General features: G+C 42.1%; 5 protein-coding genes across 11 annotated transcripts; 1 reads left to right on the top strand and 4 right to left on the bottom strand.

Annotated features, from left to right (window-relative positions):
* Positions 1–3,397: 3,397 nt before the first annotated feature.
* On the bottom strand, positions 3,398–5,734 carry LOC120741775 (peroxisomal trans-2-enoyl-CoA reductase-like). Its single transcript, XM_040044812.1, has 8 exons — positions 5,446–5,734; positions 5,023–5,156; positions 4,781–4,946; positions 4,619–4,700; positions 4,376–4,472; positions 4,184–4,294; positions 3,840–3,951; positions 3,398–3,747 (listed from the first exon to the last, which is right to left on the bottom strand). Exons 1-8 carry the CDS (start codon positions 5,555–5,557, stop codon positions 3,665–3,667), a joined length of 897 nt encoding a protein of 298 aa, XP_039900746.1. The 5' UTR covers positions 5,558–5,734; the 3' UTR covers positions 3,398–3,664.
* A 5,232-nt stretch (positions 5,735–10,966) lies between these two features.
* On the bottom strand, positions 10,967–13,388 carry rpl37a (ribosomal protein L37a). The gene is made up of 4 exons (XM_040044819.1): positions 13,258–13,388; positions 12,494–12,622; positions 12,224–12,306; positions 10,967–11,132 (listed from the first exon to the last, which is right to left on the bottom strand). The coding sequence occupies exons 1-4, from the start codon at positions 13,258–13,260 to the stop codon at positions 11,069–11,071; spliced, it is 279 nt and encodes a 92-aa protein (XP_039900753.1). The 5' UTR covers positions 13,261–13,388; the 3' UTR covers positions 10,967–11,068.
* Positions 11,986–16,759, top strand: cfap410 (cilia and flagella associated protein 410). Of its 5 annotated transcripts, none has more exons than XM_040044814.1 (7): positions 13,529–13,765; positions 13,900–13,918; positions 14,011–14,057; positions 14,167–14,396; positions 14,579–14,729; positions 14,831–14,927; positions 16,214–16,759. In XM_040044814.1, exons 1-7 carry the CDS (start codon positions 13,689–13,691, stop codon positions 16,376–16,378), a joined length of 786 nt encoding a protein of 261 aa, XP_039900748.1. In that variant the 5' UTR covers positions 13,529–13,688; the 3' UTR covers positions 16,379–16,759. The 5 variants fall into 5 exon arrangements, with proteins under 5 accessions (XP_039900752.1, XP_039900751.1, XP_039900748.1 ...); XM_040044815.1 differs by having other exon boundaries at positions 13,531–13,765; positions 13,880–13,918; XM_040044818.1 differs by lacking the exons at positions 13,529–13,765; positions 13,900–13,918 and adding an exon at positions 11,986–12,394 and having other exon boundaries at positions 14,029–14,057.
* orc2 (origin recognition complex, subunit 2) lies at positions 16,649–22,544 on the bottom strand. 3 transcript variants are annotated; one of them, XM_040044804.1, is made up of 16 exons: positions 22,413–22,544; positions 22,089–22,160; positions 21,838–21,996; positions 21,162–21,248; positions 20,949–21,038; positions 20,826–20,857; positions 20,673–20,733; positions 20,269–20,579; positions 20,069–20,178; positions 19,854–19,986; positions 19,670–19,766; positions 19,449–19,595; positions 19,200–19,371; positions 17,200–17,261; positions 17,007–17,125; positions 16,649–16,918 (listed from the first exon to the last, which is right to left on the bottom strand). In XM_040044804.1, the coding sequence occupies exons 2-16, from the start codon at positions 22,156–22,158 to the stop codon at positions 16,835–16,837; spliced, it is 1,734 nt and encodes a 577-aa protein (XP_039900738.1). In that variant the 5' UTR covers positions 22,159–22,160; positions 22,413–22,544; the 3' UTR covers positions 16,649–16,834. The 3 variants fall into 3 exon arrangements, with proteins under 3 accessions (XP_039900738.1, XP_039900740.1, XP_039900739.1); XM_040044806.1 differs by having other exon boundaries at positions 20,673–20,730; XM_040044805.1 differs by lacking the exon at positions 22,413–22,544 and adding an exon at positions 22,252–22,393.
* Positions 22,545–22,818: 274 nt separating this feature from the next.
* On the bottom strand, positions 22,819–26,813 carry zgc:162816 (uncharacterized protein LOC571260 homolog). The gene is made up of 10 exons (XM_040044809.1): positions 26,692–26,813; positions 25,993–26,148; positions 25,765–25,894; positions 25,284–25,434; positions 24,998–25,178; positions 24,467–24,585; positions 23,859–23,985; positions 23,648–23,710; positions 23,445–23,550; positions 22,819–23,353 (listed from the first exon to the last, which is right to left on the bottom strand). The coding sequence occupies exons 2-10, from the start codon at positions 26,136–26,138 to the stop codon at positions 23,264–23,266; spliced, it is 1,113 nt and encodes a 370-aa protein (XP_039900743.1). The 5' UTR covers positions 26,139–26,148; positions 26,692–26,813; the 3' UTR covers positions 22,819–23,263.
* Between the last annotated feature and the right edge of the window lie 782 nt (positions 26,814–27,595).

Below are 27,595 nucleotides of genomic sequence, written 5' to 3'. Positions count from 1 at the left end.
TAGAAAAAATAGAAAAGAAGAGGAGGAGAAACAAGCAAAAGATGCAGGTAAGCAGATGTGTGATTGGATAATGGCAGGTCATCCTGAAACAATCAGAATCAGAATACTTTATTAATCCCTAAGGAAATTATGTGCGTTACAGTTGCTCCAAAAAGAAATGGTAAAAATAGTAACAGTAACAGACTAAACTCCAAACAATACATCATGTTGTAGATTTTAATATTAATTAGTCATTGTCAATTGCTGATTTGTCCTGTTCTCATTGTATGATGAATTATGATGGCTGTTTGGTAGCTGTTTGCATACTATGCATACTCTCTCTTTCTTCATATGTGTGTGTGTGTTTCTCTGGCGAAATTCAGTATGGTTCTGACAACAGTTTTATGTTAATGTATAATCCTTAATATGTTTTGTGTGTGTGTGTGTGTGTGTGTGTGTGTGTGTGTGTGTGTGTGTGTGTGTGTGTGTGTGTGTGTGGGGAGGGGGGGCGCCAGAGGGAGTGTTCGCCCGGGGCGCCAATCAGGCTAGGACCGCACTGCTCGAACTGAAGCACCAACAGTGACTTTTATAAGGTTTAGCACTTCTCTTTTTGTTTGTGCACAACACACTTTTGTCCTGCATCTGTACCACCTTAGCTCTGATGGAGTTATACCGTCCATTTGTCGACAGAGGTTGAATGTCTAATTTAGTCCACATTGGCCTCCCTCTGACGAGCTGGAAAGGGGACCCACCAGTTGTAGCATGGGAGGTAGCCCAATAGCTGTAATGTAGTTCCGCAACTACAGTTTTTCAGGGTCGCTGAGTAGCTTGTGCTGTCTGAATAGAGTCTTTCAGTACCCTGTTGAGGATGGTACACACTTGTCTTCATGTGATTAATGCAACGTTCAGTCAGAAAATAAGTAAAGGCAGTGGATGTGAACTGTGGACCATTAATGGTGGTAATGGTGCAGGGGTTTCCTTCACAGGCAAAAACAGAAGTAAGGAATGCAAGCAGTTGCAGTTGTGGCATTTGGGGTGAATGCAACTTCAGGCCACTTACTAAAATAGTCAGTAACAAACCTGCAGTCATAGGTCCCATGTTCAAATGGACCAACAATGTCGACCACAACAAGTTTAAATGGACCTTCTGGAAACTTGATGAGTTGCAAGGAGCAGGTGAAACAGTAGCTGTTTTATAACAAGCCTGGCAGGACGTGCAGAATTGTGTGGACAGTTTCATCTATGTGTGGCCAACAGCGCAGTTCTCTAAGGCGTCGTTTAGTGCGAACTATGCTTTCATGTTCTTCTAGGCTCTTGACTTCGTGACTCTGCTGCCAGTTCATTTCGCAAGAGGAAGTAAGGTTTGACTTCATCTAGAAGGGACTTTTTCACTTTCGAAAGAATGGTCAGTCTCAGTTTTGTTAGTTTGGGGCAATCCTCACATTCTTCTTTAAAATCAAAAAGTGGAAGTGATGTTAAGAGAGGAGAGATTTCAGCTAGCTCTGTGATGAAATCCTGTTCAGCATCTTCAGCTGTGGTGTGCAAGGGAACACGTGACAGGCTGTTTGCCATGATATTCTGGCTTCCAGGACGATACTCCATGTTGTACTGGAAAAACATCAGTCTAGTTGACCAATGTGCAATCCTCCTGCCAGCTCTGTTCATCTCTTTAGTACTTAGCAGAGTGGTGAGAGCTTGATGATCTGTTCTTAGGGTAAATCGGTGTCCCCATATCTACGTCTTTCATCTTTTAACTGCCCATACTCAGGCGAGGGCCTCTTTTTCTATTGTTGAATATTTCCTCTCAGCTGGAGACAGGGTGCGGGAACCAAAAGCAATGATGCGCTCCATCACGTTGGCAGCTTTGGGTTGTAGATTGCAAGTGCTGGGCTTTTCAGGAGCATTTCTTTCATCTTATTTAAGCTTTCATTTGCTGCATCGGTCCATTTTAGTTTAGCTACTTTATTTGTTCAAAGTAGCTGTTGCAGTGGCTCTACTACTGTTGCATAGTTTGGTAGAAATTTGCTGAACCATGAAGTTAAGCCTGCACCTTTGGTGCAGAAGCTTCAGAGATGCCAGTCAGCTGGTCTGGGTGAGGGCACAAGCCCTCCTTTGAAATGACATGTCCCAGGAACAGAATATGTTTCTGCCCGAATGAACTTTTGCTGGAATTGATCTGCAGACCAACATTGGTTAGACGCTGGAGAACAGCCTGTAGATGTTCATCGTGTTCTTCCTTGGAATGCCCGTACACTATAATGTCATCCAAGTAGTTCTGCACTCCTGGTAGATGTTTCAGAGCTGTGTGCATCATCTTCTCGAAGGCAGAAGGTGCTGAAGCAAGTCACTGCGACTGTCACGGTGAAGATGCAGTTGATGATAAGCTCAGGTTAAACATTCTGGCTATAGTGTGTAGCACCAGCCAGTTTTGTGGACAAATCCTCCATAAGAGGAAGTGAATGACCGCCCATTATTTCACTTTTATTAGGGTTCTCGCATATCCATACCAGGTCCTCTTTTTTGTATGTAAATTTCCCATCTATATTGTTGATCTTAAGTGCTTTAATCAGGTCAAGCTCCAACAAAGTGGTGGCCTTCCAAAATCTGATTCACATCCAACTCCCTGCATTGATGACATAGTTGAGCACCTTGGGAAGGCAAGATATCTAACAATAACAGACCTCTGCAAGGGTTATTGGCAGGTACCACTGACTGGGCACTCAAAAGAGCTGATTGCTTTCCGGACCCCGCAGGACTTGTTCCAGTTTAAAGTCGTGCCTTTTGGACTGCATGGTGCCCCAGCAACGTTCCATACACTGATGGATCAGGTACTGTCTGACATATCTGATTTTGCTGCAGTTTACCTTGATGAAATAGTCATGCTATTCCTTTAAGTATTATCTTCTTGGATGGGAGTTCATATTGGAAACGGACCACAAGACTCGTCAATGGATAGAGAAGATGAAGGACACAACTGGAAGGATCACTAAGACGGAGGAGGAAGCAGGAATAAGTACAGTTTGTGTGTGTGTGTGTGTTTTTTACTGGGGTTACTGTAATATATGTTGTAATTGTAAACAACACAAAAATGCTATTTTCACTTCCTCGAACAAAGTTAACAGCGATTAACTACCTTTAAATAATTACCACATATTATCCCCCAATTAGTGGATAATATGTAAATTAAACCTCAACTTCACACATACGAGGAGGCAGGCAATACGTTAGCAAGAGGCGTTTTTCTAATGTAATTTCATATTTCTGTCAACTGCTGTAACAAAAGAAGTGCTAAATATGATATAAAGTATTTCCCATCTGTTTAATGTAATCAGGGATCTTTTAGAGTCTTTTATGAGATAATGAGTTCAAAACAGACACGGAGAGGTTAAATAAATAAAAACACCCACAAATGATATTGTTCTGTTTTACAGTTTTATTCAATTTTGCTCATAGACTTGCTGACAAGAGCATTGGAAAGAAAAACAATATGTACATTTCAGCAGCTGGAATGTTACAAATCTTTACCTCTGGACACTTGTAGTGCTATTAATTACATAAAGTAATGTGCAGACTCTTAATAATCAGTCACACACTACAAATACAGTGCTTGATAATGCTTGTGGCTCAGACTCCACGATGCCTTTTGGCGTGGGGATTTTGTGCTCTCGCGCGTCCCATGAGTGAATCAGAGTTTGCTTTTTGGGTCGACCAGTTCATTCAGAGCATCCAGGTTCTCCCCCTCTGGAGCTTCAGGCCATGCACTGTGGTCTGGAGACAAACACAAGAATTTAGCTCCTCGTACTAAATCTAATATATACTGGGAAGACTACAGTGCAGTTGTGTTAGAGAGCTATACGTACTCGGTATCTCCCACATGGATGTATACAAACTTTGTCCCGCATCGACCTTCAACGTGGCTCCAGAAATGTAGGAAGCAGCAGGAGAGAGCAGGAAACACACTGCAGATGAGACCTGGGCAAAGACGGCAATTCAAAAATTGTTCAGTACAGTTGTGCTTTAACCTTTCTCCTTCCATTGTATGGCTTCACAACTTCTTTATATCCTAATGCTGTTTATGGAGCACTTTGAGACCTTTGGGGTCTGGGTTCTTTTTTCGTTTTTCAGAATTAGAATTACTCCGACTTATATGTTAAAGTCATTCTGTCTGTAACACATTTTAAGGAGACTTTTTTCTCTAACAAACCTCTTCGGGCACTCCCAGCCTCTTCGAAGGAGTGAATGGAACGGACATCTTGAAAAGATCAGGTCTATTCCCTTTATAGTTCTCCATCGCTGTTTTGGAAAAGATTTTACCCTGCAGCCAAACAGAGAGATGAAAATCATGCGCATCTTGAAAAACTGAAACAAAACTGATTATGTGCTAAGCTGTACGCACGGGTGCAAGAGCGTTGATTCGGACCCCCGAGGCTGCCCACTCGATGGCGAGACTCTTAGTTAAGTTATCCACCGCTGCCCTTGCTGCTCCTGTGTGGCTGTCGGGGAGGAGGAGACACACCACGCAGCAGGCAAATATAATATAATACAATATAATATTTTATTTATTTATTTATTTACTTTTAGTTTTTAACTGTGTGACTTTGCAGGTTTGTGTGTGAATAATGAGGGAAACTGTTCTTACGCCGCGTCTGGGAAGCCGTTCCACATGTTGGCGATGATGCTGACGATGGCGCCTCCGTGCTCCTTCATCCATGCTGTGTAGACTGGAGGGGAGAACAATGACGGTCACGTTGAGAGACCAAACCACAAACACCAAAGCCTGTGTTATCTGTGCCCGGCTCACCCTCCTTGCAGCAGTGGAAGGTTCCTGTCAGGTTGGTGTCTACCACAGCCTTCCAGCCCTTAGAGGACATGTCTTCTGCAGGGCTTCTGAACTGACCTCCTCCGTTGTTCACCAGAAAGTCTATACGGTCATATCGCTTCAGCACTGATGACACAAGAGCCTTCACCTTCAAATGACAGAAAGACAAAAAGAAAATCAGCCACTTATGCACTGAAACGAGCAGCAGATGCAGAGCTGCTCACCTCCTCCTCGCTGCGGATGTTACAGGGCACAGCAGTGACACTTGCAGGACTGGAGGGAGGGATTTTCTGTCTCATCTCCCGAGCTGCTGCCTCCAGCCTGTCTGCCTTTCTGCTGGAGATCACCACACTGCAGCCTGAAGACCAACAAGTGAGCCACGAAAAACAATTACAGCACTTTCCGAAATAAAGCTTCGAGTCAATTTACTGTGAAACAACACTGACAGCCACCAGATGTTTGGTGTTTCCAGCTGTTAGCGAACACTCACAGCCACATTTTCACAGTGTCCCTGCGCGCACTTGACCGCGGTCACTGGTGCGACTCTTACAAACTTGTTTGTAACTGTGTCGAAGTTCACTTGCTGTCACTCAGCTGCTCCTCACTTCAGACTCTTTGCGCTACAACAACTATTAGAACTCACTCACCCAGCTCCAGCAGCTCTGCAGAGATGGCTTTACCGATCCCGGTGCCTCCACCCGTCACTATTGCAACTTTATGGTTGAACAAGCCCGGTCGGAAAACACTGGAAGCCCCCATCCTTGTTGCGTGGTACCGCTGAGGAAGGCCAAGGGAGTCAGAATTTGTGATGCGGCATAAAGGAGCAAAGCAACTCAAATCGGCTCTCCGTGAACTCTACTGGTTCCAGTACTTCAGCCTGGATGTAATAGCACTGTTGACTACTGTGGTCCATGTTTTAGTAATGCTGACCGCAAAATGTATGAAGCTGTGCTTCCGTAAAGTGAGACGAAAGTGGAAGCGTGAATAGGGACAGTTTTTTTACTGGAATTACTGTGATGTTGTAATTGTAACAAACACAAAAATGCTGACATTGACGATTTTCACTTCCTCGGACAAAGTTAACAGCGATTAACTACCTTTAAATAGTTAATTAACATTATCACTGCATTACCTGCCTGGTTAAAATCACCGACCAATTAGTGGATAATATGTCAATCAAACCTCAACTTCACACATACAAGGAGGCAAACATTACGTCAGCAAGAGGCGTTTTTCTGTTTGCATTTGCTCTAACATTTATTTTCAAACGCCCCTTCCCTGTCGCCTGCCGTAAGAGCGAAACTAAAACGCACACAGGTCAAAACTGCGAGAACAGTTTGTAATCATCTACATCCTGTCGAGAGCTTACTCCCATTTATAATAATGGGGATCACATTCTTTGGTTTCTCAAGTGCAATTTACACAATTCACCAAGAACAGATGCAGGAAACCTTTGATACCACATGCTGTAACCTTCTATAATACAACATCTCTGCCAGGCAGAGAATCCCTTTCCACATATTATGATTATTAGTACTAATGTCATTTCATATTCCTGTCAACTGCTGTAACAAAAGAAGTGCTAAATATGATATTAAGTATTTCCCATCTGTTTAATATATAATTAGACATCTTTTAAGACTCTTTTATGAGATAATGAGTTCAAAACAGACACGAAGAGGTTAAATAAAACAAATAAAAAATACAAGTGATATTGTTCTGTTTTACAGTTTTATTAAATTTTGTTCAAAGACTTACTGACAAGAGCATTGGAAAGAAAAACGATATGTACATTTCAGCAGCTGGAATGTTACAAATCTTTACCTCTGGACACTTGTAGTGCTATTAATTACATACAATTATGTGTAGATTCTTAATAATCAGTCACACACTACAAATACAGACTTTCTAACCAGGCCAGCACGGTGTGCTTAACAGTGTTTGTGGCTCAGAGTCCACGATGCTTTTTGGCGTGGGGATTTTGTGCTCTCGCGCGTCCCATGAGTGAATCAGAGTTTGCTTTTTGGGTCGACCAGTTCATTCAGAGCATCCAGGTTCTCCCCCTCTGGAGCTTCAGGCCATGCACTGTGGTCTGGAGACAAACACAAGAATTTAGCTCCTTGTACTAAATCTACTGTGAAGACTACAGTGCAGTTGTGTTAGAGAGCTATGTCTGTGAAGGTTCTCAGTCATCCAGGTCATCGTAGTCAAAGGAGCTTGCAAAGAAAAGCGTCTGGACTTCTTTAAGTTACTTGAAGACGTTTCACCTCTCATCCGAGAAGCTTCTTCAGTTCTAAGGTCAAATGGTGGAGAGTCCCAGATTTAAACCTAGTGGGAGTATCCCCCCACAGAGGGACAAAAGGACCCCCTGATGATCCTCTAATCGCCTGAGCCAAGGTGTGAAACTGGGTGTGGGTCCCAATCAGCCAGAATTTTGGGTGAGCTCATTGTCAACATTGTCATCCCCTATGTAGCCGGTGTATCAGAAAAACTCAGGAGAGTTTTCTCCAAGCATGACATCCCAGTGCATTTCAGACCCAGCAACACGCTCAGACAAAAACTGGTTCACCCGAAAGACAAAACTCCAAAACACAGACTTAACAATGTGGTGTATGCTGTACAGTGCAGCGAGGAATGCCCAGACCTCTACATTGGAGAGACCAAACAGCCACTTCACAAGCGCATGGCACAACATAGAAGAGCCACCTCCACAGGACAAGACTCAGCAGTCCATCTGCATCTTAAGGATAAAGGACACTCTTTCGAGGATGCCAATGTTCACATTTTGGACAGAGAGGACAGATGGTTTGAAAGAGGAGTGAAAGAAGCCATCTATGTCCACTGTGAGCGACCATCTTTGAACAGAGGCGGGGGTTTACGACACCAACTCTCTGCCATCTATAATCCAGTTTTGAGATCCCTTCCCAGACGCCTTAACGCCCACTCACATCCTGGGCCATCGGACCTCAGGAATTCGCATGATAAGGTGGGGCCAGGTTTCACAATGAACTCACCCGAAACTCTGGCTGATTGGGACCCACGCCCAGTTTCACACCTTGGCTCAGGCGATTAGAGGATCATCAGGGGGTCCTGTGTGGCTGTCGGGGAGGAGGAGATACAGGCAAATTAATTTTTTTTTTTTTAAACTGTGTGACTTTGCAGATTTGTGTGTATATAATGAGGGAAACTGTTCTTACGCCGCGTCTGGGAAGCCGTTCCACATGTTGGCGATGATGCTGACGATGGCGCCTCCGTGCTCCTTCATCCATGCTGTGTAGACTGGAGGGGAGAACAATGACGGTCACGCTGAGAGACCAAACCACAAACACCAAAGCCTGTGTTGTTTCTGGGCCCCGCTGAGGAAAACAGAGGGAGCGTAGCACCAACAGCGCCCTCTTCTGGATCTCTTCCGGTAGCTTTTTGCTTTATCTCTGTAACCTTTGAAAATACTGCAGACCAAATACCAGTTTCCTTCACTTCCATTACGGAAGCTGCCCCATCGACATCCCACCTCACTACTGTGCATTGGTTATTATTCTTTTTTTATTTTTTTGCTCTCTTCTACAGTGTGTATTTTGTCTCTGTCCCCCCTCCCCTCACCCCCACAATCAGTCTCAGCAGATGGCTGCGCCTCCCTGAGCCTGGTTCTGCCAGAGGTTTCTTCCTGTTAAAAGGGAGTTCTTCCTTCCCACTGTTGTCACGTGCTTGCTCAGAGGGGGTCATCGGATTGCTGAGGATTTCTCTGTTATTCTGTTATTCTCTCTGAAGTCCAGGGTCTTCATCCGACCCTGGACTTCAACAAGGGCCCCAGTCCATGAACTAGCCCCACAGCCCACATGTTGAAGTCTTCACCAAATTTGACAGTGGGTAGCAGGTGTTTTTCTTGGAATGTGGCGTTTCCTCTGCCATGTAAAGTGCTTTTTGTTATGACCAAAACACTCTATTATTTCATCAGTCCAAAGCTCTTTCTTCCTAAATGAATCTATCTTTTATTTTGACAGCAAATGCGCACCTCAGGACCATTTATGTGCAGCCCTGGTTATAGTTTCCTGTGCATTTCAAACCTTGTCCTTTCTGATTTTTTTTTTTTTAAATATTTAAAGTAACGTGGCTGCTATGAGGCCAGCTAGGATCCCTGTGGACCTTGCCCTACAAATGATCCAGGACGGATGGGATGAAGAGCCCATCGGAGGCACTGACTCAGAATCTGACATCTAAGATATAGAGGACCCAGACTATTGCCCCCCCCCCCCCCCCCCCACTGAACAAGGCCAGTCAGATACAGAGGAGTCCTCTGATGAGTCTTCTGAGGAGGAAATGGATATTGAGTCTAACAGAATGAGCCCCTCTTACTGCTCTAGCCACAATATTCTGAATTAGTCGGCCAGGGCTTACACCTGGGTTTAGTACTTTCTCCCCAGTAAATGCATGGAAGATGTTCATGTCTGATAATTTAATAGAAGAGGTGCTGACATGCACAAACATAGAGGCACAAAGAGTAGCCACAGACAGGGGAAAAGAGTGGAAAGATGTAATCAAACATCCTGGCGTTCATTTGATTGACCATTCTTGCAGGAAGTGAGAAGAACTGGGATGTACCAGTCGGTGTGTTTTTTGGGAGTCCTCTGCATAACCCATTGTACAAGGCCACTATGTCAATTCAAAGATTTAAAGATATTCGCCCTTTCTTGCACATTGATGACAAGAGGACCAGAGCCTACCGACTGAAAACAAACCACATGGCAGCTTTCTGCTACATATAGGGCCTGTTCCTGGTTAACTGCAGGCAGAAATTCATCCTCAGTGATTGTGTTACAGTGGATGAACAACTTGTGCCTTTCAGAGGGAAGACCCAGCTTCTGCAGTATATGCAGAGCAAGCATACAAAAGTGATACAAGTGATACAAAAACTGCAATTTCTTAAAATTAATGAAAAAATAAATAAAAATGCAAAGGGCCTCATGTCACAAACATGTTTTATGAGGAATACCTGGAATATGAAAATATTACAACTCTTCGTTTTAAAGATTTTGAAGAATAACAACCGAGTTTATAGCAAAATGCATTGTTTCTATTTGGGGTCATTTTTGACCCCACTCGTGGAAGAGTGTAGGTATTGGTAGGTTGTGCATCCAAAGGTTAAATACCTTTTCTTATGATTGGACACATCTGTATTTAAAGTTCAAGACTTAACAAGCTAATTTTGTTGTGTACCCAATTTTTTGCACAGCAGGTTTTTACATTAAATTTCATACAAATAAATACTGCTTCACTAAAAATCTTTTTCTGGAAAACACAGCAGTACTCAGATATTCCTAGAAAATAAGACATACCACTGTCATCTTTTTTGGTGAAAACAGAGTGAATTATTATGATGCTGAGAGGGGTTACCAAATGTTTTCGTGTGAGTGTAAATACTATTTAATTCATTTAAATAAATGTTTCTGAGCTCCATGGAACAGGTTGGATCAGTGTTAGATTTTAGTTTTTTCCCCTTCCAGCCCAAAAAGGTTAGATTATTTTGGTTTATATTTACTGTTCATCATCTTATCAACAAATTTGTGTATATTTTCAACCTAACCATTTGATTCATTAAAACTATTTTTGAGCAATGTCATTTTTCTCAACAAAATGGTCCTAATGCATGTCCCACAGCGATAGCGCAGTCAGCAATGTTGACTTGTTGCAATAAAGCTTAAACCAGTTTGGCTGGGCTCTTTCTGCGTGGAGTTCACAGGTTGCATGTTTTCTCTCACAGCACCAAGACATACAAGGTTAACTGATATCATTCTAAAGCAGTTGTACAAGGATGGATAAATTGACATCCTGCCTAGTAATCAAAGGTGTACAGGTGTAACATGTATTTGCAGCTGTTACAGATAGATAAGTTATAATTTCACATCAATGTTTCCTTTAACTTTGCAGAGATATTCCCATGTGATGCTTCACTGAAACCAAAATGTTACCCATAGATCTCAAAGACCCCCTGTGGTTTCTCATTTTACCTCCCCACCCAAAAAGACCTGCTGTTTCAGAGGGTTTAGAGGTAACCTGAACTCCACCGAAGTATCCTCAATGAAGGGCTACTGAAGAGTCTTCTTGCAGGTTACAACCCTCGCACTTTCTATTTTACAGCTGCACAGTAAACAAACGTACAAAGACACAAACTCCGCTCCAGACTGTTTTATTTTTGGATGTTGAGGACATGTCCAGCTCGGTTAAATGATAGAAAACAAAGTCCCAAATCCACCAGCTATCATGGTCGCTGGTTTACTGGTCCTTCAACTCCTTCAGCCTCCTGATAGCGGACTTGACTGTGACAGCAGATGTTGTGCTGCAAGAGAAGTTGGAGGGGGGCAAAGACAATTATTAGCTTCTACAAACACAACATTCTCAATGTTTTTGAAGGACGGACACGTTGCTCTGTAGTGAGAACCACTTTGGTTTTTGTGAACTCGCCAAGAACATCAACATTCACTTTTCTTTGAAGCCTTTTAGCATCAACGGAGAAACAAGCATTTCCACTTAAGTTATTGCTTTGTTACTTATTAGACTGAATGCAGTGTTGCTGTAATTCATTTTTATTTTTTAAACTTGCTGCTATCTATCCAGCCTCTGCCTTTCCTACCTGCTGGTTTCTGTCCAGGTTACTACTGTGCCAGTTCTTGATATTAGTAAGCTCCTTCTCTAGAGAAGACCTTGGCCAACAGCCTGATGCACTCAAGCACGAAATTCTTGGACTCAAATTGTTAACAAGTCTTCCTCCTGCTATCTGGAATCTAAGGAAACCATGTGGAGAACTGGTTCATGTGCCACAGTCGAGCAAAACGCCTACCATCACCAGCGGCAGGCCAAGATACGTAGAGCTGGAGTATCAGAAGCTCACTGGAGAAGGAGCTGGTTATATAGCTACATCACATTTGTCATGCACCATATAAATGCAAACTACATGTAAGAAAGTGTGTGCACAGCACAAAGCTGGACACATACCCTTTAAATGATCACTCAGGCTGAGTAGATTGAATTTCAAAGTTTAATTAGGTCTCTAAGATGACTGGATACTTTTTTCAAAGTAATGTAGTGAGTGATATGAATGTTCACTGAGTCAACTCTGGCTTATTTATTTTAGATGGACACAATTATTTACACCTGATGACCATTAAAGGCTTTAACACATCACACAGGTGTTCTGAGTGTAGAGGGGCACAATCAATGCAGGTGGAGGGTGAGCAGAAAACAAACAAAGAATCCTGCTTTCGCCGTGGCCACACTGTCACCCAAGTTATAAAAACTTAATGATGAGAAGAAGAAGAAAAAAAAAAAGACAAACAGCTGAGGGAATTTTTGAACCCCCTTTCTAATCATAACTTCAGCGTCTGCAGCAGTCGAATGACAGAATTAGACCAAAGAGGGAAAGTAACCTACTTGTAAGTCCAGGCACCTCCAGCCACTGTCTTTCTACAGGACCCACAGTGCCAGATTCCAACAGCCCTCCTCTTCATCTTGGTCTGTAAATACAAATTTGCATAGTGAGAACACAAAAGTGGAAACTGTCAACTTATCTGGACACATCCTTGAGCACTACAATTATGTAATGTAAGCAGCTTAGTCTGCAGAAAGCATTTCTAACACTCCAACACTGACTAGGTCTTTGCTACTGTACATTATGTGGGTGGTCTCCACTGTTGTCCTTACCTTTCCGCAGAAAGAGCAGGTGTACTTAGCATGCTGGGAGATTTCAATTTTCTTCACCATCTTCCTCAGCGACGCGCCATAACGCGTGCCATATTTACCAACGATCCCCACCTTCTTGGTGCGCTTGGCCTGTGGATAACATGAACACACAGTGAGAAAATACAGTAACCATGGGATTTTGTTTAAAACTACAAGCAAATGGCTTCAGCATTCTGACGTTACTACTACAGGAAGAAGTGTCGGGAGAAGCGCCCAGGGTGGCCCAGAAAGCGGAAAAAAAAAAAAAAAATTACTTCTGACTATAATCCTGCAAAATCTGAGCAACAAGGGTGAAGAAGCTGCTTTCAGCATTAGCCAGCCAACATAAGCTTCCTTTCAGCAGGTTAGCCAAAATGCTAACTAAAGTCAACTGAGCAGTTCTCGTTTAACTGTATCAAACGACCACTTTTTGGTGGGGCATTACACATTTCAGTTCAGACTTATTTAATTGTGGACGCTCAAAAGACCGGGACTTAAGGAGCTAGTGTCACTAGCCTGCCCGGTACTTGGAGCTCACACAGTTTAGCAATGGTGGCCGCCATTTCTGTCTCAATGGAGAATGAAAACATCGTTTTTACTGCTGATCCAATCCCAAAACGGACATAAATGAAGGCTAGGTATGGCAAAAAAGGTCAACACGAAACCTCCTAATAAGCGATTATATCATTTATAGCAGTGAAACTGTAAGATTGACAAGGATTAGGATCGGAACAAGCTCTGCTCACCATCGTTTCAGTGGGAGACGTAGGTCCAAAGAGGGATTGCTTAACGCGCAGGCGCGATTTACTCAGTCCGTTCACGCTGCATTCTGGGACTTTGAGTTTTCGTAAAACGCAGACATTGTACAAAAACGTAAAAGTTCGCTTACGATAATATATATAAATATATATTTTTTAGCTCTGGTATTATAGCTAAATTAGAATTTTTGATAAAACAGCGTAATCTACGGAAAACTATAAATAAAAGATATTAACCCGTTACTATGGACGCTTAAGCTGATATGCGCATGCGTATTAATGTGGCGTACGACAACATCCCTGCGGCTGCGAGTTGAAGTGTTTGGTCAATTAGCTTGTCACGATGTGGCTTTTGTTGTTTGTGAATATTTAGCCCATTGAAAATATTATTAATTTAAAAGGAAGTTAAATGTTTTGCTATGAAGCTAACACGGAAACTGGTTCTTGCTAAGGCGAAGGCCTCCGACTTGGAGAGCGTGAAAAAACTGAACTGCTGGTAAGTGCATCCATTTTGGCATACCAGTAATTTTGTTGCCCTTTTAATTACATAGTGATCATTGACGTGAACAGGTACCATTTGTGTTGTGTCTCCTATCTGTGGTAACGTTAGGTTACATCTTATTTTTGCAGGGGATGCAACTTGACTGATGTGAGTAGCAAACTTGGATGTCATGTTTACTCTGACAATTAATTTAGTGTTCATACTTAATGAAAGTTGCATGGATTCATGTGTCTTCTCAGATTTCTATCTTTGCTCAGATGCCAAACATTGAAGTGCTGACACTGAGGTAGGTCCCTTTGCCACACACATAAAATCATTTCACAGTCACAAATGCACAGACTCATTTGGGACGACCCAGTAACACCAGGCTATGATTCTCTTTCATCTGTCTGCAGTGTCAACAGCATCTTGTCTCTCTCTCCTCTGGCTGGCTGTCTATCTCTGAGTGAACTCTACCTGAGAAGGAACATGATCCCCTCGCTCTCTGAGCTCTCTCACCTGAGACCGTTAACTCGTCTCAGAGTGCTCTGGCTAGCTGAGAACCCCTGCTGTGGAACTGATGCCACCCAGTATCGCCTCACAGTGCTTCGCTGCCTCCCTCGTCTCCAGAAACTCGATAACCAAGGTGACTGTGTGATGTTTTGGGGCCACACTACCGTCTGCTTACCTCGACTGTTTAAGCACTTTATTAGCAGCCACTCATCTTCCTCATGAAAAAGTTGAGGTTGAAAATCAGTGTCAGATCTAGGAAGTTGAATTGAAGTCTGACTCTTACTGTAGCTATTCGTCAATGTTTCCTGTGTACAGTAGTGACAGATGATGAAATTTCACTGGCTCTCATGGAAGGTGAAGAGGTCACAACACCCCCAGGTAGTATCCAGAACCAGCATACAACCAATGGACTTCAGGATGCAGAGACAGAGAACGACCCTCTAAACTACAACATGGAGGAGACAAAGTAGGTCTTGTGGCCTGAAACAACTTATAGTTTGCAGAAAATGCGGAAACTATGAAGTAAAATTAACAGAAGAAAATATTTCTGTTAACTTTTGTTTCTAGCAAAATCAGAGAAGAGCTGGGAATGAAGCCACTTTCCAGAGACAAGTTCTCTTCCCTTTCCTCTCCATCAACCAGAGAAAGCAAAACAATCAAAAAGGTAGCTCCTCTCATCACTGTGTCCCTTAAAATTTTTGTGGGCCTGGACTCTACTAAAGTAGCTTTGTATGACTCACCGTTCAAACAAACGCTCCTCTGTCTTAGGCTGTAGCTTGGTGCCGCCTTTCGGTTCACAGAATGTCTGAAACGAGCTGCCTTGCCAGCTTTCTTTTGATTGGCCACCCCTCATGATCAAACGTTCAAGCATAGAAAGTGTATAAAAGATGTGTGTAACCGCCTCAGTTGTTTTCGGGACTCTGTATTTTGGAGCCTCCACTTTAGCTCTATGGCGATCTAGATTTTTCCACCATTTGGTTGGCATTATCAGCTGATGCTAGCAGCAGCATTTATAAGCTGTACATGTGTATCTCACAAAAACGCATAACAAAAAATGAGCATTCAGTAACAGACTAAGAAAACTGTGCAATTTACTGTGCTAGCTATATCTTCACAGCAGACCATATCATTTTTTCAGACAGTTTATTTAATTATGGCAACAACTGACCAATACAATAGAAATGTACAGTTTAGTGTCCCAAACTAGCAAAGTTGAAGTCTAACCAACCAAGTCCACGCCACTAACTTAAGGCCAAATGCAAATGGGTGAGTTACTGTTGGGTACTAGATTAGTCAATACTGCCATAACAGTACTACTGTGCCTTTTTTTTTTTTTTTTTTTTTTCCTAATTTTTGTTTCTAAGTGAAATGAGAGCCACATATGAGGATATTTAAAAATATACGTTTAAAATTTCAATAGAACAGTAGCAGTATAATGTCCTCGTAAGTGGATATCAGGCCCTTGTAGAGCAAAATTGAGTAGTTTGGTCTAAATAACCCAAAATGTGATGTCCACATATGTGGACGCCAGGTCCGAGGAGGTTAATGGTATTATCTAAGAAATAATGACCTGGTGCATAGTTGCATAGCACTAATTAGCAGTTATGTGTTTCTTTGTGGTGCACTCATACTGTTTATGGATCCAGTTTGCTAACCAAGCTTGGTAGCGTTAGATGATAACTTGGCACTCCATCCTGTTAGTGGAATAATATCACTTAGAGTAGTATGAAGGCTGAGCTTTAAGGTTATAGGACTGCATGCCCTATGCAGATGATTACTTGAAACTGACCTTGCCTAATATTAGCATCCAGCACTGCAGGTGTGTATATAGGACAGATGATGTGGAAAAGCATAATAGAGCCAATAGATCTATTTATATTGTGAAATTCATTCAAACCTGGAATGTTTGGTTTGTAATCTGCCAGCTAACAATAAAACTTGTGTTTTCAGTCGCACGCTCTTGATGCCATTTTGCTGCTGCTGAAAGATTTGGATGAAGAGGAGCTTCATGTTGTACACACCGCCACACAGAACAGACTTCAGATGTACACACTGGACTCAGAAAGGCTTACAAAGACACAGCAAACACAGAAAACAGCTGAAATCCAACATTGATAAGTTTCACAGCATGCGCTCAGGGCTAACCCCATCCTTCCACATTTAACACTAAGCTCAGGTTCATAAAAGGTGCCCACTTTGTCCCATTAACATCTGCCTGCAATATGCATGGCATGTGACTACTTCAGTTCCAGCTTTCACGTGTGGACTCATCAGTTCCCCTGCTGTCTTTTTATAGCTGCATGCCTTATTGCTTTGTAAGAACAAAAGATTGTATGTTTTGCTAAATGTAAATCTATTTCTGTAAAGAAAATAAACAGCAATGCATTAACTTTAAATGTTTTTATTTACATAGATGTTGGCTGTATACGTGAATGTCAGAGGTGCAAAAAAATACATGTAATCTATAATTTAAACTGTTCAGAACCCTGGGGCTCACATCTTATTCAAATGTAACTGTGCTGCTGCACATCTGCGGGAAGCGATGATTCATAAGTCTGAAGTCTCGTCCGCTCAGTCACCCTCTTCGTTCTCCAGGAAATCCATCAGTGTGCTTGCATCCACAGCAACAATCAGGTACTCTACTCCATCTGCTCCCTGAAGCAAAGCAAATAAATGTGATAAGCACCAGGTACTGCAGACACTTAATGAATGAGAGTTGGGGAATTCTAAAGTGGAAGTCCACCTTGCGTGTCCGTATCAGTTTGTGGTCTCTGAACTCGGTCAGCTGAGTCCTCAGCGTGAGGTCAGAGTTCACCAAGAATGCCTCTCGACATCGCTGGTAGAAATCCTGGAATGACAATCCTGCACAGAGGACAAACTGTGATTACAAACTGCGCTAGAAAACGGAGACATAAAAGCCGAATGTGAGTGCACACCTGCGTATGAAGGATTATCTGTGTTTTCCAGCTGGAACTTGACCAGCAGTTTAAAGATTCCTCTGCAAAAAGAAAAACAAGCAGTTGAGTTTTTTTCCCCCCCAACAGCTCTGTACATAATGAGAGAGGTCAGACTCAAACAGAATTTAGAACAGAAATCAGAAATGAGTGAATAAAGTCACAGCAAAGACAATTGTTGTCCTGCCCTAAAGCCAAAAGAAACAATATCATTCTCAACAACAAACAACCATATTCCCTATGAGTATATACTTACTATTTTTCTTGGCTTCAGTGTCCTGGTAGAAAAACACTTGCTGTGTTGTCACTCTTGAAATAAAAGCTTCATAAACTCTTTGAAAAGCTACAAGTTTTGAAGCACTTCTCACAATAAGATTTGACTGTTGAGTCTGTACGTGCAGTTTTTTGAAACTGGTCTGGGCCCATCTAAGACCACAGGTGAAAACACCTCTTAACCTTCTGCAGTTTGCACACAGACCAAATCTGGGAGTGGATGAATGATTGCAATCATCTATATTTACTCCCAATTAGATAATAACAGCTGCGTGGTGAAGATAACCTTTCTTTGATTTCTCAAGTGCCTTTAATATGTTTCAGCCACTGCTACTCAGAGACAAGCTACAGGAAATGTCAGGAAACACGTTCATCTCATCCCAGCCTGTGACTGCTGACCGAGGCTTTGGTTCAATCATCTTTGCAGAATTGTTGTAATTCAGCCAGGTAATTTCACAGCATCTGTATCGGATTCAGGTCAGTCTTCATTTTGTTTTTCTGAAGCCATTCAGATGTGGACTTGCTGGTGTGTTTTGGATCATTATCCTGCTGCAGATCCCAAGTGCTCTTCAGCTTGAGGTCATGAAAAGATGGCCGGACATTCTCCTTCAGTATGCTTTGGTACACAGCAGGATTTATGGTTCCATTTACCACAGCAAGTCTTTCAGGTCCTGAGGCAGCAAAACAGCCCCAGAGGATCACACTTCCACCACCATATTTTACTGTTGCTATGATTTTCCTTTTCTGATATGTTGTGTTACTGTTACACCAGATGTAATGGAACACACACCTTCCAGAAAAGTTAAACTTTTGTCTTTTCAGTCCACAGAGTATTTTTCCAAAAGTCTTGGGGATCATCTGGGAAAACTGAAACAAGCCTTTACGTTCCTTTTATTCAGCAGAGGTTTTCGTCTTGGAGCTCTGCCATGCAGCCCATTTTTGCCCAGTCTCTTCCTTATGGTGGAGTCATGAACACTGACCTGAACTGAGGCAAGTGAGACCTGCAGTTCTTTGGATGTTGTTCTGGGATCTTTTGTGACCTCTTGGATGCGGTGCTCTTGGGGTAATTTTGGTAGGCCGGCCACTCCTGGGAGGGTTCACCACTGTTCCATGTTTTTTTGCCATTTGTGGATAACAGCTCTCACTGTGGTTCGCTGGAGTCCCACAGGTCCCACCTCTTCCAGACTGAGAGATCTGAATTATTTCATTTCTCATTTGTTCCTGAATTTCCTTGGATTGTGGCGTGATGACTGGCTTTTGAGGATCTTCTAGTCTGCTCCACATTGTCAGGAAGGTCCTATTTAAGTGGGTTTGGATTTTTCCCCTTAATAAAGAAAACCTTGATTTTGAAAGTGCATTTTGTATTTACCTGTTTTATCTTTGTCTAATATTTAAATTTGTTTTATGATCTGAAAACTTTAAGTGGGACAAACATAAATAGGAAGTTAGGAAGAGGGCAAACACTTTTTACACCACTGTATTAGTGATGGGCAGGAGTGCAAAACACTATTGGATGATTTTGTGGAGTGGACTGGGAGGAATCACAAAGAAGCTAATATGCGAGCTAACATTTCTCATCTGATATGTCATATTTAGATCCTGGTATTTCAATAACTCATTAGCACCCCATTAAGATCCTCCCATGGCTCTCTCCTTGTTCATTTAGACAGAAGATTAAAAACAACTACCCAGTAGGTCTTTGGAGTTACCTTGCATTGGGTGTTAAGCTGCGAAGCACATGTGTGAGGGAGGACAGAGCCAGAGCGCCAGTCTGCTGCACCAGGAGGGAGTTTTCATACGATGTCTCCTCCGAGTACTGCTGGAACGTCACACATTCCCACCACAGCCAGTTGAACTGGCTCTGCTTCAACTGGTCCCACACTGAAAACAAGCAGGATGTATTCAGGATAGATTTCAACAGAATTACCACCTCAGTGCAGACTATTATGAACACCCACCCAGTGGAGCATTGATGTGGTCTAAAGAAGCCACCATGTGCAAGTTTGGCAGGGATGCCAGCTGCCCCAGTGCACTCTGGGTCTTCTCTCCTCGCAGCGTGGGTCCGTCTATATTATGGATGAGCAGGTACACGTGCAGATCTGGGCCTGTGAGGACATCAGTGTAAAACATGCGGTACAACCACACATGCTTGGGATGCACAGGAGTTTGATGGGCTTACTGTCTTTTAAGGTCTGGGAGATAAACTGGATCTGGTCCGAGGGGGTTCGGAAAGTTCCCTGGTGATCCAGAACCTCACACGTCAGCGCGTTTAATATCTGTGAGAATTTAATTTTCATGATCAGGGATATTTATTTTATTATGCAATTTATGCAAAATATTTTCATGTGTGTGTGTATACTGACTGATTTAAGAGTAATGGAAGGGAAAAATCCATTAACCACAAGGTGAATTTCTTGCGACAGATGAGACTCCCTGAAGTCTTCCAGCAGAGCTTTTTTGCTTCCCAGACCGTAGACCAGCACGCTGAATCCCAGCCTACACACAGACCGGCACAGACACTTTGTACTGCTCTTAAAACACCAGAAAATGCACACAACTACGTTGCAACCTCACTTACTGTAACTGTAACATCCATTTGCTAAAGTGGATTCTGTGTTTGTCGTGCAGCTGCTGGATCTCTTTTGAGTAGCAGGATTGTTTTCCCTCCAGAAGTCGGACCAACGTTTCCTACAAAAACAAAAATAAAGATAAATTCACACTAAAACTATTAGGAAAGCAGCTCATTTACAATGTTTCAAAATGCAGTTAAAAACAAACCCTGTCAAGTTTAGGGGTGTTCAAACGCTCCAGAGTTCGGTCTGACGTCAACACTTTCGAGCTGCCGTGAGCTTCGAAGTACTCCTCAACCATACTGGGCTGGTTCTGAGGTTCAGGCGTGCTCTTGCTCTTCTTGGCAGGAGTCTTGTAGAGAGCTGCTGATAAACCTTTACTGGGTGTTCTCGGGGTGGTCACGTTCTCTTTATCCTCTTTCTTTCCTTTCTGCTCTTCCTCCAGCCCATCTTCATCCTCCTCCTCACCCGAGTCAGAGGGTGAAAGCTCGCTGTCACTGTCTGACCGCAAGCTTGGAGCTAAAAAAAACAAACAAACAAACAAAACATTTAGATTAGAGGAAAGGTGAAATTTCACTTAGAATGAATTGAATTATTCCCAGTCAGACTCACTTGCTATTCTCTTCCTGAGCCTGTGTGGTGTTGTAGAGACAAACTGGACCTTTTTGCTCTGCTGTTAAGTAAAAATAAAATAAAATTCTTAAGTTGGCACCAGAGGTTGCTGGCTTTGGACTTTAAGAAGTTTAAAGGTTTCTATGGTCTCACCTTCTGTGGTGTTCTACTTTCACCTCTAAGGTCTGAAATAGAAGAAAAGAAAATACTTAACTGTGAGAAAATGAGCAAAAAGATGAGTATACGGAAAAGATGATGAACATTTATTGTACTCACTCCGCCCCGTTCGACTGGGGGTTGAGGGTTCAACGTTTGGGGTCGCGCTGAAGCTCACGCTTTTTCCAGGAGTCCGAGCCAGCTCACTTGCTGTTTATGAAAAGTGTGCAACACAAAATGAGCATATACGGTGTCTAAAGAAAGAACTGGAAGGAGATGTATAATATGCAAATGTTTTTTTGATCTATGTGAGAAGACAATGGAGGCTCCCACCGGTTTGGGCCATGCTGTGGCTGCGTTTGACTTTCTGAAAGGTAAAGATGGAGGATCCAGCCACTCTTGACAAGCCATCTTCATCTTCTGTAAATCCAAGAGAAAACTGGTCATTTTAAAATGAATTTAAAAAAGAAAGAAAGAAAGAAAAAGGCCTCAGATATTTTTCATGCATTTATACGAAGCTAAAATTTCACAGCATTATGAATGTTCAAATTTCCCACCAAAAATTATATGCCTATATGCCAGTATTGATAAGCATATAATATGTCAATATCAGCGATATAGTCCATCTTACAAACACACTTAATGTGTGCAATGGAGTGAAACTGAGGTGTACAGAAAGTCTCCTGCCATAATCATAAGTACCTCTGTGACAGGAATATTTTTTACAAGGCTTTTGTAGGGATTTGAGCTAACTATATGCAGTCTCTGTCACTAAACTGAATTTCAGCTGGTGAACCAGCACTTGCTAAATTCCACATTTGTACTTTGCCTGACTGTGTAGACGTAGAAAATCAGCCAACGTCTGTCTGCATTTTCCCAAACGTATTTGGGTAAATCTACAAAGAGCAGTAAAGAGCTGAGTCAGCAGCATCGTCAGCTGATCACGGTCTGTCTGCAAAGAAAACAAACCTCCCGGTGAAGAAAGTCATTACCCCTGCTCAGCACTCACCTTCTGCGTTATCTGTTCCAAAAGCTTGGACATAACCCTGCTCATCGTGGACTCCATTTTCATCTCCATCATGTTCCGCATCCTCTCTGCATCCCCGTCGTCCAGCCGGGCTCTTAAACTTTACCATCTTCTGAACGGACCCGGCGATGCTCTGCGCAACTTATGGAGGTACGCACAGTACAGAAAGCAGAGTCAGAGAGACACAGAAGTGCTCGTAAACTAACATTTCTACAGTAGCAGAGCATCCATACCCTCCTGCTTGTCCACGATGTGCTCCAGGACATCGCCATCCCCGATGAACTTCACCTCCAGCACACTCATGACTAAAGATAACAACGACAACCAGCACGACTTTAGTTAGTTGCTCGTAACACTACAACATATAATTTGCTTTTCAGAGGTGTAGATGCTAACGCAGGTTTTCAGTCGGTGCGTTTCTATTCACGAACAGTGAAGGGCGGCCATTCTTCTCAAACAGCGAGAAGCAGCCCTGCTTCAACCAGCGGCCACACGCCGAAAGTCCAAATAAAAGTGGGAAATAAAAACAGAAACGCGTCTAAAGCGACACAACTTACTGTACAGCGTCAGTACCGCCACATGAAGATGTAAACACAACTTTCACACAGTGACAGCAAGGCAGTGTGCTGCTGGGACAGGTTTCCGCGCCATCCCGCTGAAGTTTTTAAACCACGTGACAAGTGAAAGGTCATTCAGTGGCCAACTGGAACGCTGCTTCCAGCTAAAACCACATTTCCCAAAATGCACTTCGAACATCAGCTCAGTCTGTGCGGCTAAAACCCTACAGGGGAAGGGTTTTTACCGACTGATTAATTATTATATTTTCAATAAGTAATGTAGGTTACTATTAATGCGAATGATGTATTTTCTGTAATATTTAAAAAAAATAACATTTATCACCAAGATATTTTTTACGTGTCCGTTCAAACGCTGGCACTTATTTATTCATAGATTACAGAAAAATAGAAGATTAAAGGGGACCAAGAAAATCTTTAATTTGATATAAAAAATAAATCACAAAAGTTTGCAGTTGTATATGAATAAAAAGGTCATTCATAAACATTTATTAGCATTGGTATTAACAGCTGATAGCACAAGTGATATGACTTTCTATTAAGTCATGACTAGCTAGGTCTCCTTGCAGGCAGTGAAAAACAGGTGCAGAACACAAAAATTAATTTTAAAGACATAACATTAGTGGAACATGGTTTCTGTTACAGTATGAAACTTCTGAAGCCCACAGTAAGAATATTTTCATTAATTATATGTTTTACCATCAAGATGGCACATCTCACTAACAAAGAAGGAATCGCTGTATGTGTTTCTAATGTGTAAATAATTTGGAATGAGTCTCTATATATCTCATCTGTCCCAAAGAGACAAGAAGGGGGAGACATCGTCCAGCTCTTCACCACCCGCGAGTGGGCGTCCACTTCCCTACCAGACGACCCTTGGAGTGTACATGGTACACAGGATGCATCGCTGCTGTTGCACATGACTGCAGAAAAAAAGACATTGTCTGACAACAGGAAAATGTACAATAAAACTGATGTGTCAATAAGATGTACTATAAATCATTCAGTACTAACATGGTAGGGAATCAGTGTGAGCAGAGAGCCCAGGGGGTATTTGCTGTAGTCCAGTTGTCCTGAGATGGGCTCCACTCGTCCATGCTCCTGGGTCATAGACAACAACCTGGAGGGACACGCCAGTCACATTTAACATTGGTACTGAGAGTAAAAGAGAAAAAAGATACTAAAATAGACTGAGATTTTTTTTTTTAAAGCATTACTTGAGGTTTGGATGCCCCTCGATCACAGCGTATCCAGTGGGAAGTTTTCCAGCTCCGTCCAAACTGAGAGAGACAAGCAAGAGTAGGTGAAAGGTTAAGTTACACGGTTGTTCCAAAACAGAGCTTACACTGATGATAGCAGTGATGAGTAAAACAAAAAACAGAACTTAGGGGATAGGTATTAGCTCCCATTGAATGAAGTTGAACCCACCTGATTCCAGCCCATCCACAGTCAATCAGGAGCTGGTTCCTGTGTGGACAGTGACCGATGACTCTTGTGAGAACCCTCACAGCCACGTCCTCCAGACAGCATGAGCCAATCATAGACTGCTGCACATCTGCATGCCACAAACATGCATTTAAAAGAAATTGTAATTTAAAGGCCCTTTTGAAAAATATATTTTAAGTGTGACATGTCTCCCGACTATTCCTCAGCTCAAAATACCAATAAGGTCATTTATCCTGCCATACCTATAGACTGTTTAATAAACCTCTGCTCCAAACAGGCTGTTTCAGCGCCTGTAGCTTTAAACATTGTCGGGTCCCGAAGTCAACTAGAAACATGTCGGGCAAGTAGACAAAACTACGAGGCAGCTATGTGTCATGACCTTAAGAGGACAGTACTGTCGGGGACTGTTTTTATAGGGCAAAGGGCTCTTTTGATTCTACGCTTCCCATCTGATGTGAAGTCAAAGGGCATGGTCTTTGTCATGTTTACTGAGTCACGCTGGGAATATTGAATATACACAACAAATAACGAAAAAGTGGATTTTACACGTCACCTTTAAACTAGGAAACAGTGGGTCTATGTGTACACACCATAGAAGACGTAGTTTCCTGGGTGGACCTCGCTCAGCTGCGCCATGTCTTTGACTGGATGGCTACAGGAAGGGGTGGAGCCAATGCTGGACTTACAGGTGATGCCACCAGCCCTCAGTCTGACACAAAAAAAAAAATCCCAAAACACACAAACAAAAAACCAGTTGAAAGTTAATGCAGAATTATTCTCCCAGATGGCTCCAAAAGAGAGTCAATCACACCCATGAGAAAATGCTCAAATTTAGAGCCGAAACATGTTTACAGTCTGGTGCAAAACATGGGATACATCATTTTTAGATATGATGTATGATTTATTTGTTGCTTCTGGAAACAAAGCTGCGTGACTCAATACAAGAAACCTGTGGGCTGTGAAACCAAAACAAAGATGTTAAAACAGCTCATAAAAACTAATTTTCAAGAGTATGAGCAACAGCTGTTATGTCGTGTGCGTTCTTAAATAGCCAGTGAGATAAAATTATTGATTAGAGCAGCTTTAATGAGTCAGTGTATTTTTTTAAGCTTTCAGCTTACTTTTCCATGAACTGCAGAGTCAGTTTGGTGGTTTCCTGGGCAACAGCCTGTATTTGCTCAACTCCTGTACAGTAATAGGTATTCCCACAGTGGGCGTACACTCCTGTAAGTTCCACGCCCTCCGTCTTAGCGATGGCTTCAGCCAGTTTGAGCGCTCCTGGCTCCGAGTGCAGGACGCCAGCTATGACAATGAGCCGACACATGATCAATCCTCGTGTTAACAGAGAAGTGAAGTGTAGCTCAGGCACTTATGATTAAATCTATTGCGGTTTCCCTGCACGTTTACCTCTCCCATTGCCACAGTCGAGTTTGAGCCAGACGTGCCACTGCCGGCCATCTTTCAGGGGTCTTTTTCGGAGCTGCTCCAAAGCATCAGGATGGTCCAATAAAATCTGGAAGAGATCCAGTCTCTCTGACAGGGCTGCACAACGCTCTACCTAAAGACACACAGAGACATACATTAAAAATGGCACAGAGAGCACAGCTGGGACATTAACAACTAACAAATATAAAAGTGATGAGAAATTATGTCAAAGTAATGGCATAGAACTGGAGCTATTTTACATGCAAGTGCTATGGCGATATACATGTATCATATATTTACATATATGTATTGTTGCTAGTGATAATATTACTAAATATGATTCATACATTTTCAGCAGGCTCAGTTATTAATAATATATTTTTTCCATTTCTAATGTTTTACAGCTTTTATGATTTCACAGAATATAAAACAAGGACACATTTAAAGTGTGAGCTGAGAGAACCTTATCAAAGGGAATAGAGTAGGCATAGAGGATGTCATCATATCCATGGTCAGCATAGAAACAGGCCTCTGCCAGGGTGGAAACCACTATGCACCTCTGTGATCCACCCGTCATAATGTCAGCACACTCACTAGACACACACAGAGACCTCATCAGAATCCTGTATACGCAGCAAGTCTGTAAGCATGTGCTGTGTGCGTGTCTATGCATGAGCGTATGAATCCATACAGAGTTTTGTGGGTCTTCATGTGTGGACGAAGCTGGACTCCCAGTTTCTGGCAGCGCTCGATCATCCTCTGGGCATTCCTCTTCGCTTTGTCCACGTCCACCACAAAAGCAGGAGTACACAGGGCTGAGAGAGGATCTCCCTCCATACTGGCAGCACTGGAGTGCACACACACACACACACACACACACACACACACACACACACACACACACACACAAAGCACTTCAGATATTTCCCATGCAATTAAATTCTATTGCATGATTGGCTCAACCAGCATATTTCAATAGTTATATTTATAAGTGTCTGCTATACATGCACGAATCAGCAAGTAAACTTCATTACACTTGGGTGTAGTTTTGCAACGTCTCTGATTATGTAATGCAGCGCACTTTGAACTTTGACAACACTAACTTAAACTTAAACACTAACTTTACAAATGCACTGCAACTCATCAAATCGTATGTGATCCAATTCACTCTTTAAGCAGTTTTTTATTCCTCCTCTTTTTGGTACTATAAAGACCTTCCGATAATATTATCGTGCATCATAACGATAGATAAATTAAAATCATACTGCTTTCGAATCTGCATAATAGCGTTTGTGAAACAGTGAGGGAACCACCAGCACATTAACAAGCATCGGAAACAACAACAATAACAACAAAAATGCAGACAAATGCAGCACAAACCACAGTTTACCTTTTCAAAACAGCGAATTTGTTTTTTCTATGGAAGTTCCGATCACATTACTACGGTGTCCTCGAGGAGTCAAAAATAATGAAAAAAGTACAATCAGGGAGAACCTTTTGCAAATCATAAAATAAATCATAGAAAAAACATCTAATCTAGTAGCATAGTAGCATATAATACAGTAGCAGGAACAGAGCAGGAGGGAAATAGAGAGATAGCGAGCCAGGGACAACAACAAGAGACAACATCGTCACGTTAGAAAGGTATAGTCATCATCCACAACTATTTTCAGTTGCGGATGATAAAGGATTCAGAAAGTTTATCCATGCAGTGAATCCCATGTTTGCGATTCCAAGCAGGAAAACACTCTCCCAAAAATCATCCCAGACCTATATGACAGAGAATGTGCATCTTCTTCTTGTTTTGCATATTTTAATTTATGTTTTATTGTGCTGTGGTTTGCAGTGTTTTGTGTTGTTTCACTTGAAAATTTGTTTAAAAGGAAAAAGCAGAAAATTTAAAAGGTTAAAAGTTGAAATGTAAATTTTTTTTTGTATTTTATAATTTATTTATTAGATTTTATGTGGAGTGAATAAATAAAAGTATACTTATGGTGGCCCCTAGAGACAAAGCACTTACAAACTCCAAAACACAATGGAAATGCTCCAGGATCATAGTGGCTACACAAGCCAGGAAGTACTAACGACCAGATTTGGTGTGGTAGTAACAGGTAAATGGACTTTTTTTTTTTTAATCATTTGAATATATATGAGTGTTTGTGTATAAATACACAAACAATACACATATGTTTCAATTGTGTAATTTAAGGTAGCTCTGTTTTGAAAGTTCAGTTAATGCAAGCAATGTGTTTTGGAGTCTAAGGTCTGTTAATGGCTGCATCAAAGCATTTTTT

Source organism: Simochromis diagramma, unplaced genomic scaffold (genome assembly GCF_900408965.1).
Source record: "Simochromis diagramma unplaced genomic scaffold, fSimDia1.1 OVJJ01000663.1, whole genome shotgun sequence".
In the NCBI taxonomy this organism is placed as follows: Eukaryota; Metazoa; Chordata; class Actinopteri; order Cichliformes; family Cichlidae; genus Simochromis; species Simochromis diagramma.
The sequence above is the reverse complement of the archived record's forward strand: the minus strand, read 5'-3'. Positions and strand labels throughout refer to the sequence as shown.

Coding starts and splice junctions, on each gene's coding strand:
- LOC120741775 (XM_040044812.1), bottom strand. CDS start 5,557: ATGGGGGCTTCCAGTGTTTTCCGACCGGGCTTGTTCAACCATAAAGTT. Junction 4,947..5,022: donor ACATCCGCAGCGAGGAGGAG/GTGAGCAGCTCT, acceptor TGTCATTTGAAG/GTGAAGGCTCTTGTGTCATC. Junction 3,952..4,183: donor GGCTGGGAGTGCCCGAAGAG/GTTTGTTAGAGA, acceptor GTCTTTGCCCAG/GTCTCATCTGCAGTGTGTTT.
- rpl37a (XM_040044819.1), bottom strand. Junction 12,307..12,493: donor CCTGCTCTTTCTGCGGAAAG/GTAAGGACAACA, acceptor TTGTATTTACAG/ACCAAGATGAAGAGGAGGGC. Junction 11,133..12,223: donor GGAGGTGCCTGGACTTACAA/GTAGGTTACTTT, acceptor CTTCTCTTGCAG/CACAACATCTGCTGTCACAG.
- cfap410 (XM_040044814.1), top strand. CDS start 13,689: ATGAAGCTAACACGGAAACTGGTTCTTGCTAAGGCGAAGGCCTCCGAC. Junction 14,058..14,166: donor ATTGAAGTGCTGACACTGAG/GTAGGTCCCTTT, acceptor ATCTGTCTGCAG/TGTCAACAGCATCTTGTCTC. Junction 14,397..14,578: donor CCAGAAACTCGATAACCAAG/GTGACTGTGTGA, acceptor TCCTGTGTACAG/TAGTGACAGATGATGAAATT.
- orc2 (XM_040044804.1), bottom strand. CDS start 22,158: ATGAGTGTGCTGGAGGTGAAGTTCATCGGGGATGGCGATGTCCTGGAG. Junction 21,249..21,837: donor TGGAACAGATAACGCAGAAG/GTGAGTGCTGAG, acceptor TTGGATTTACAG/AAGATGAAGATGGCTTGTCA. Junction 20,179..20,268: donor ACACCCCTAAACTTGACAGG/GTTTGTTTTTAA, acceptor TTGTTTTTGTAG/GAAACGTTGGTCCGACTTCT.
- zgc:162816 (XM_040044809.1), bottom strand. CDS start 26,138: ATGGAGGGAGATCCTCTCTCAGCCCTGTGTACTCCTGCTTTTGTGGTG. Junction 25,895..25,992: donor ATGAAGACCCACAAAACTCT/GTATGGATTCAT, acceptor GTGTGTGTCTAG/TGAGTGTGCTGACATTATGA. Junction 25,179..25,283: donor CGACTGTGGCAATGGGAGAG/GTAAACGTGCAG, acceptor TCATTGTCATAG/CTGGCGTCCTGCACTCGGAG.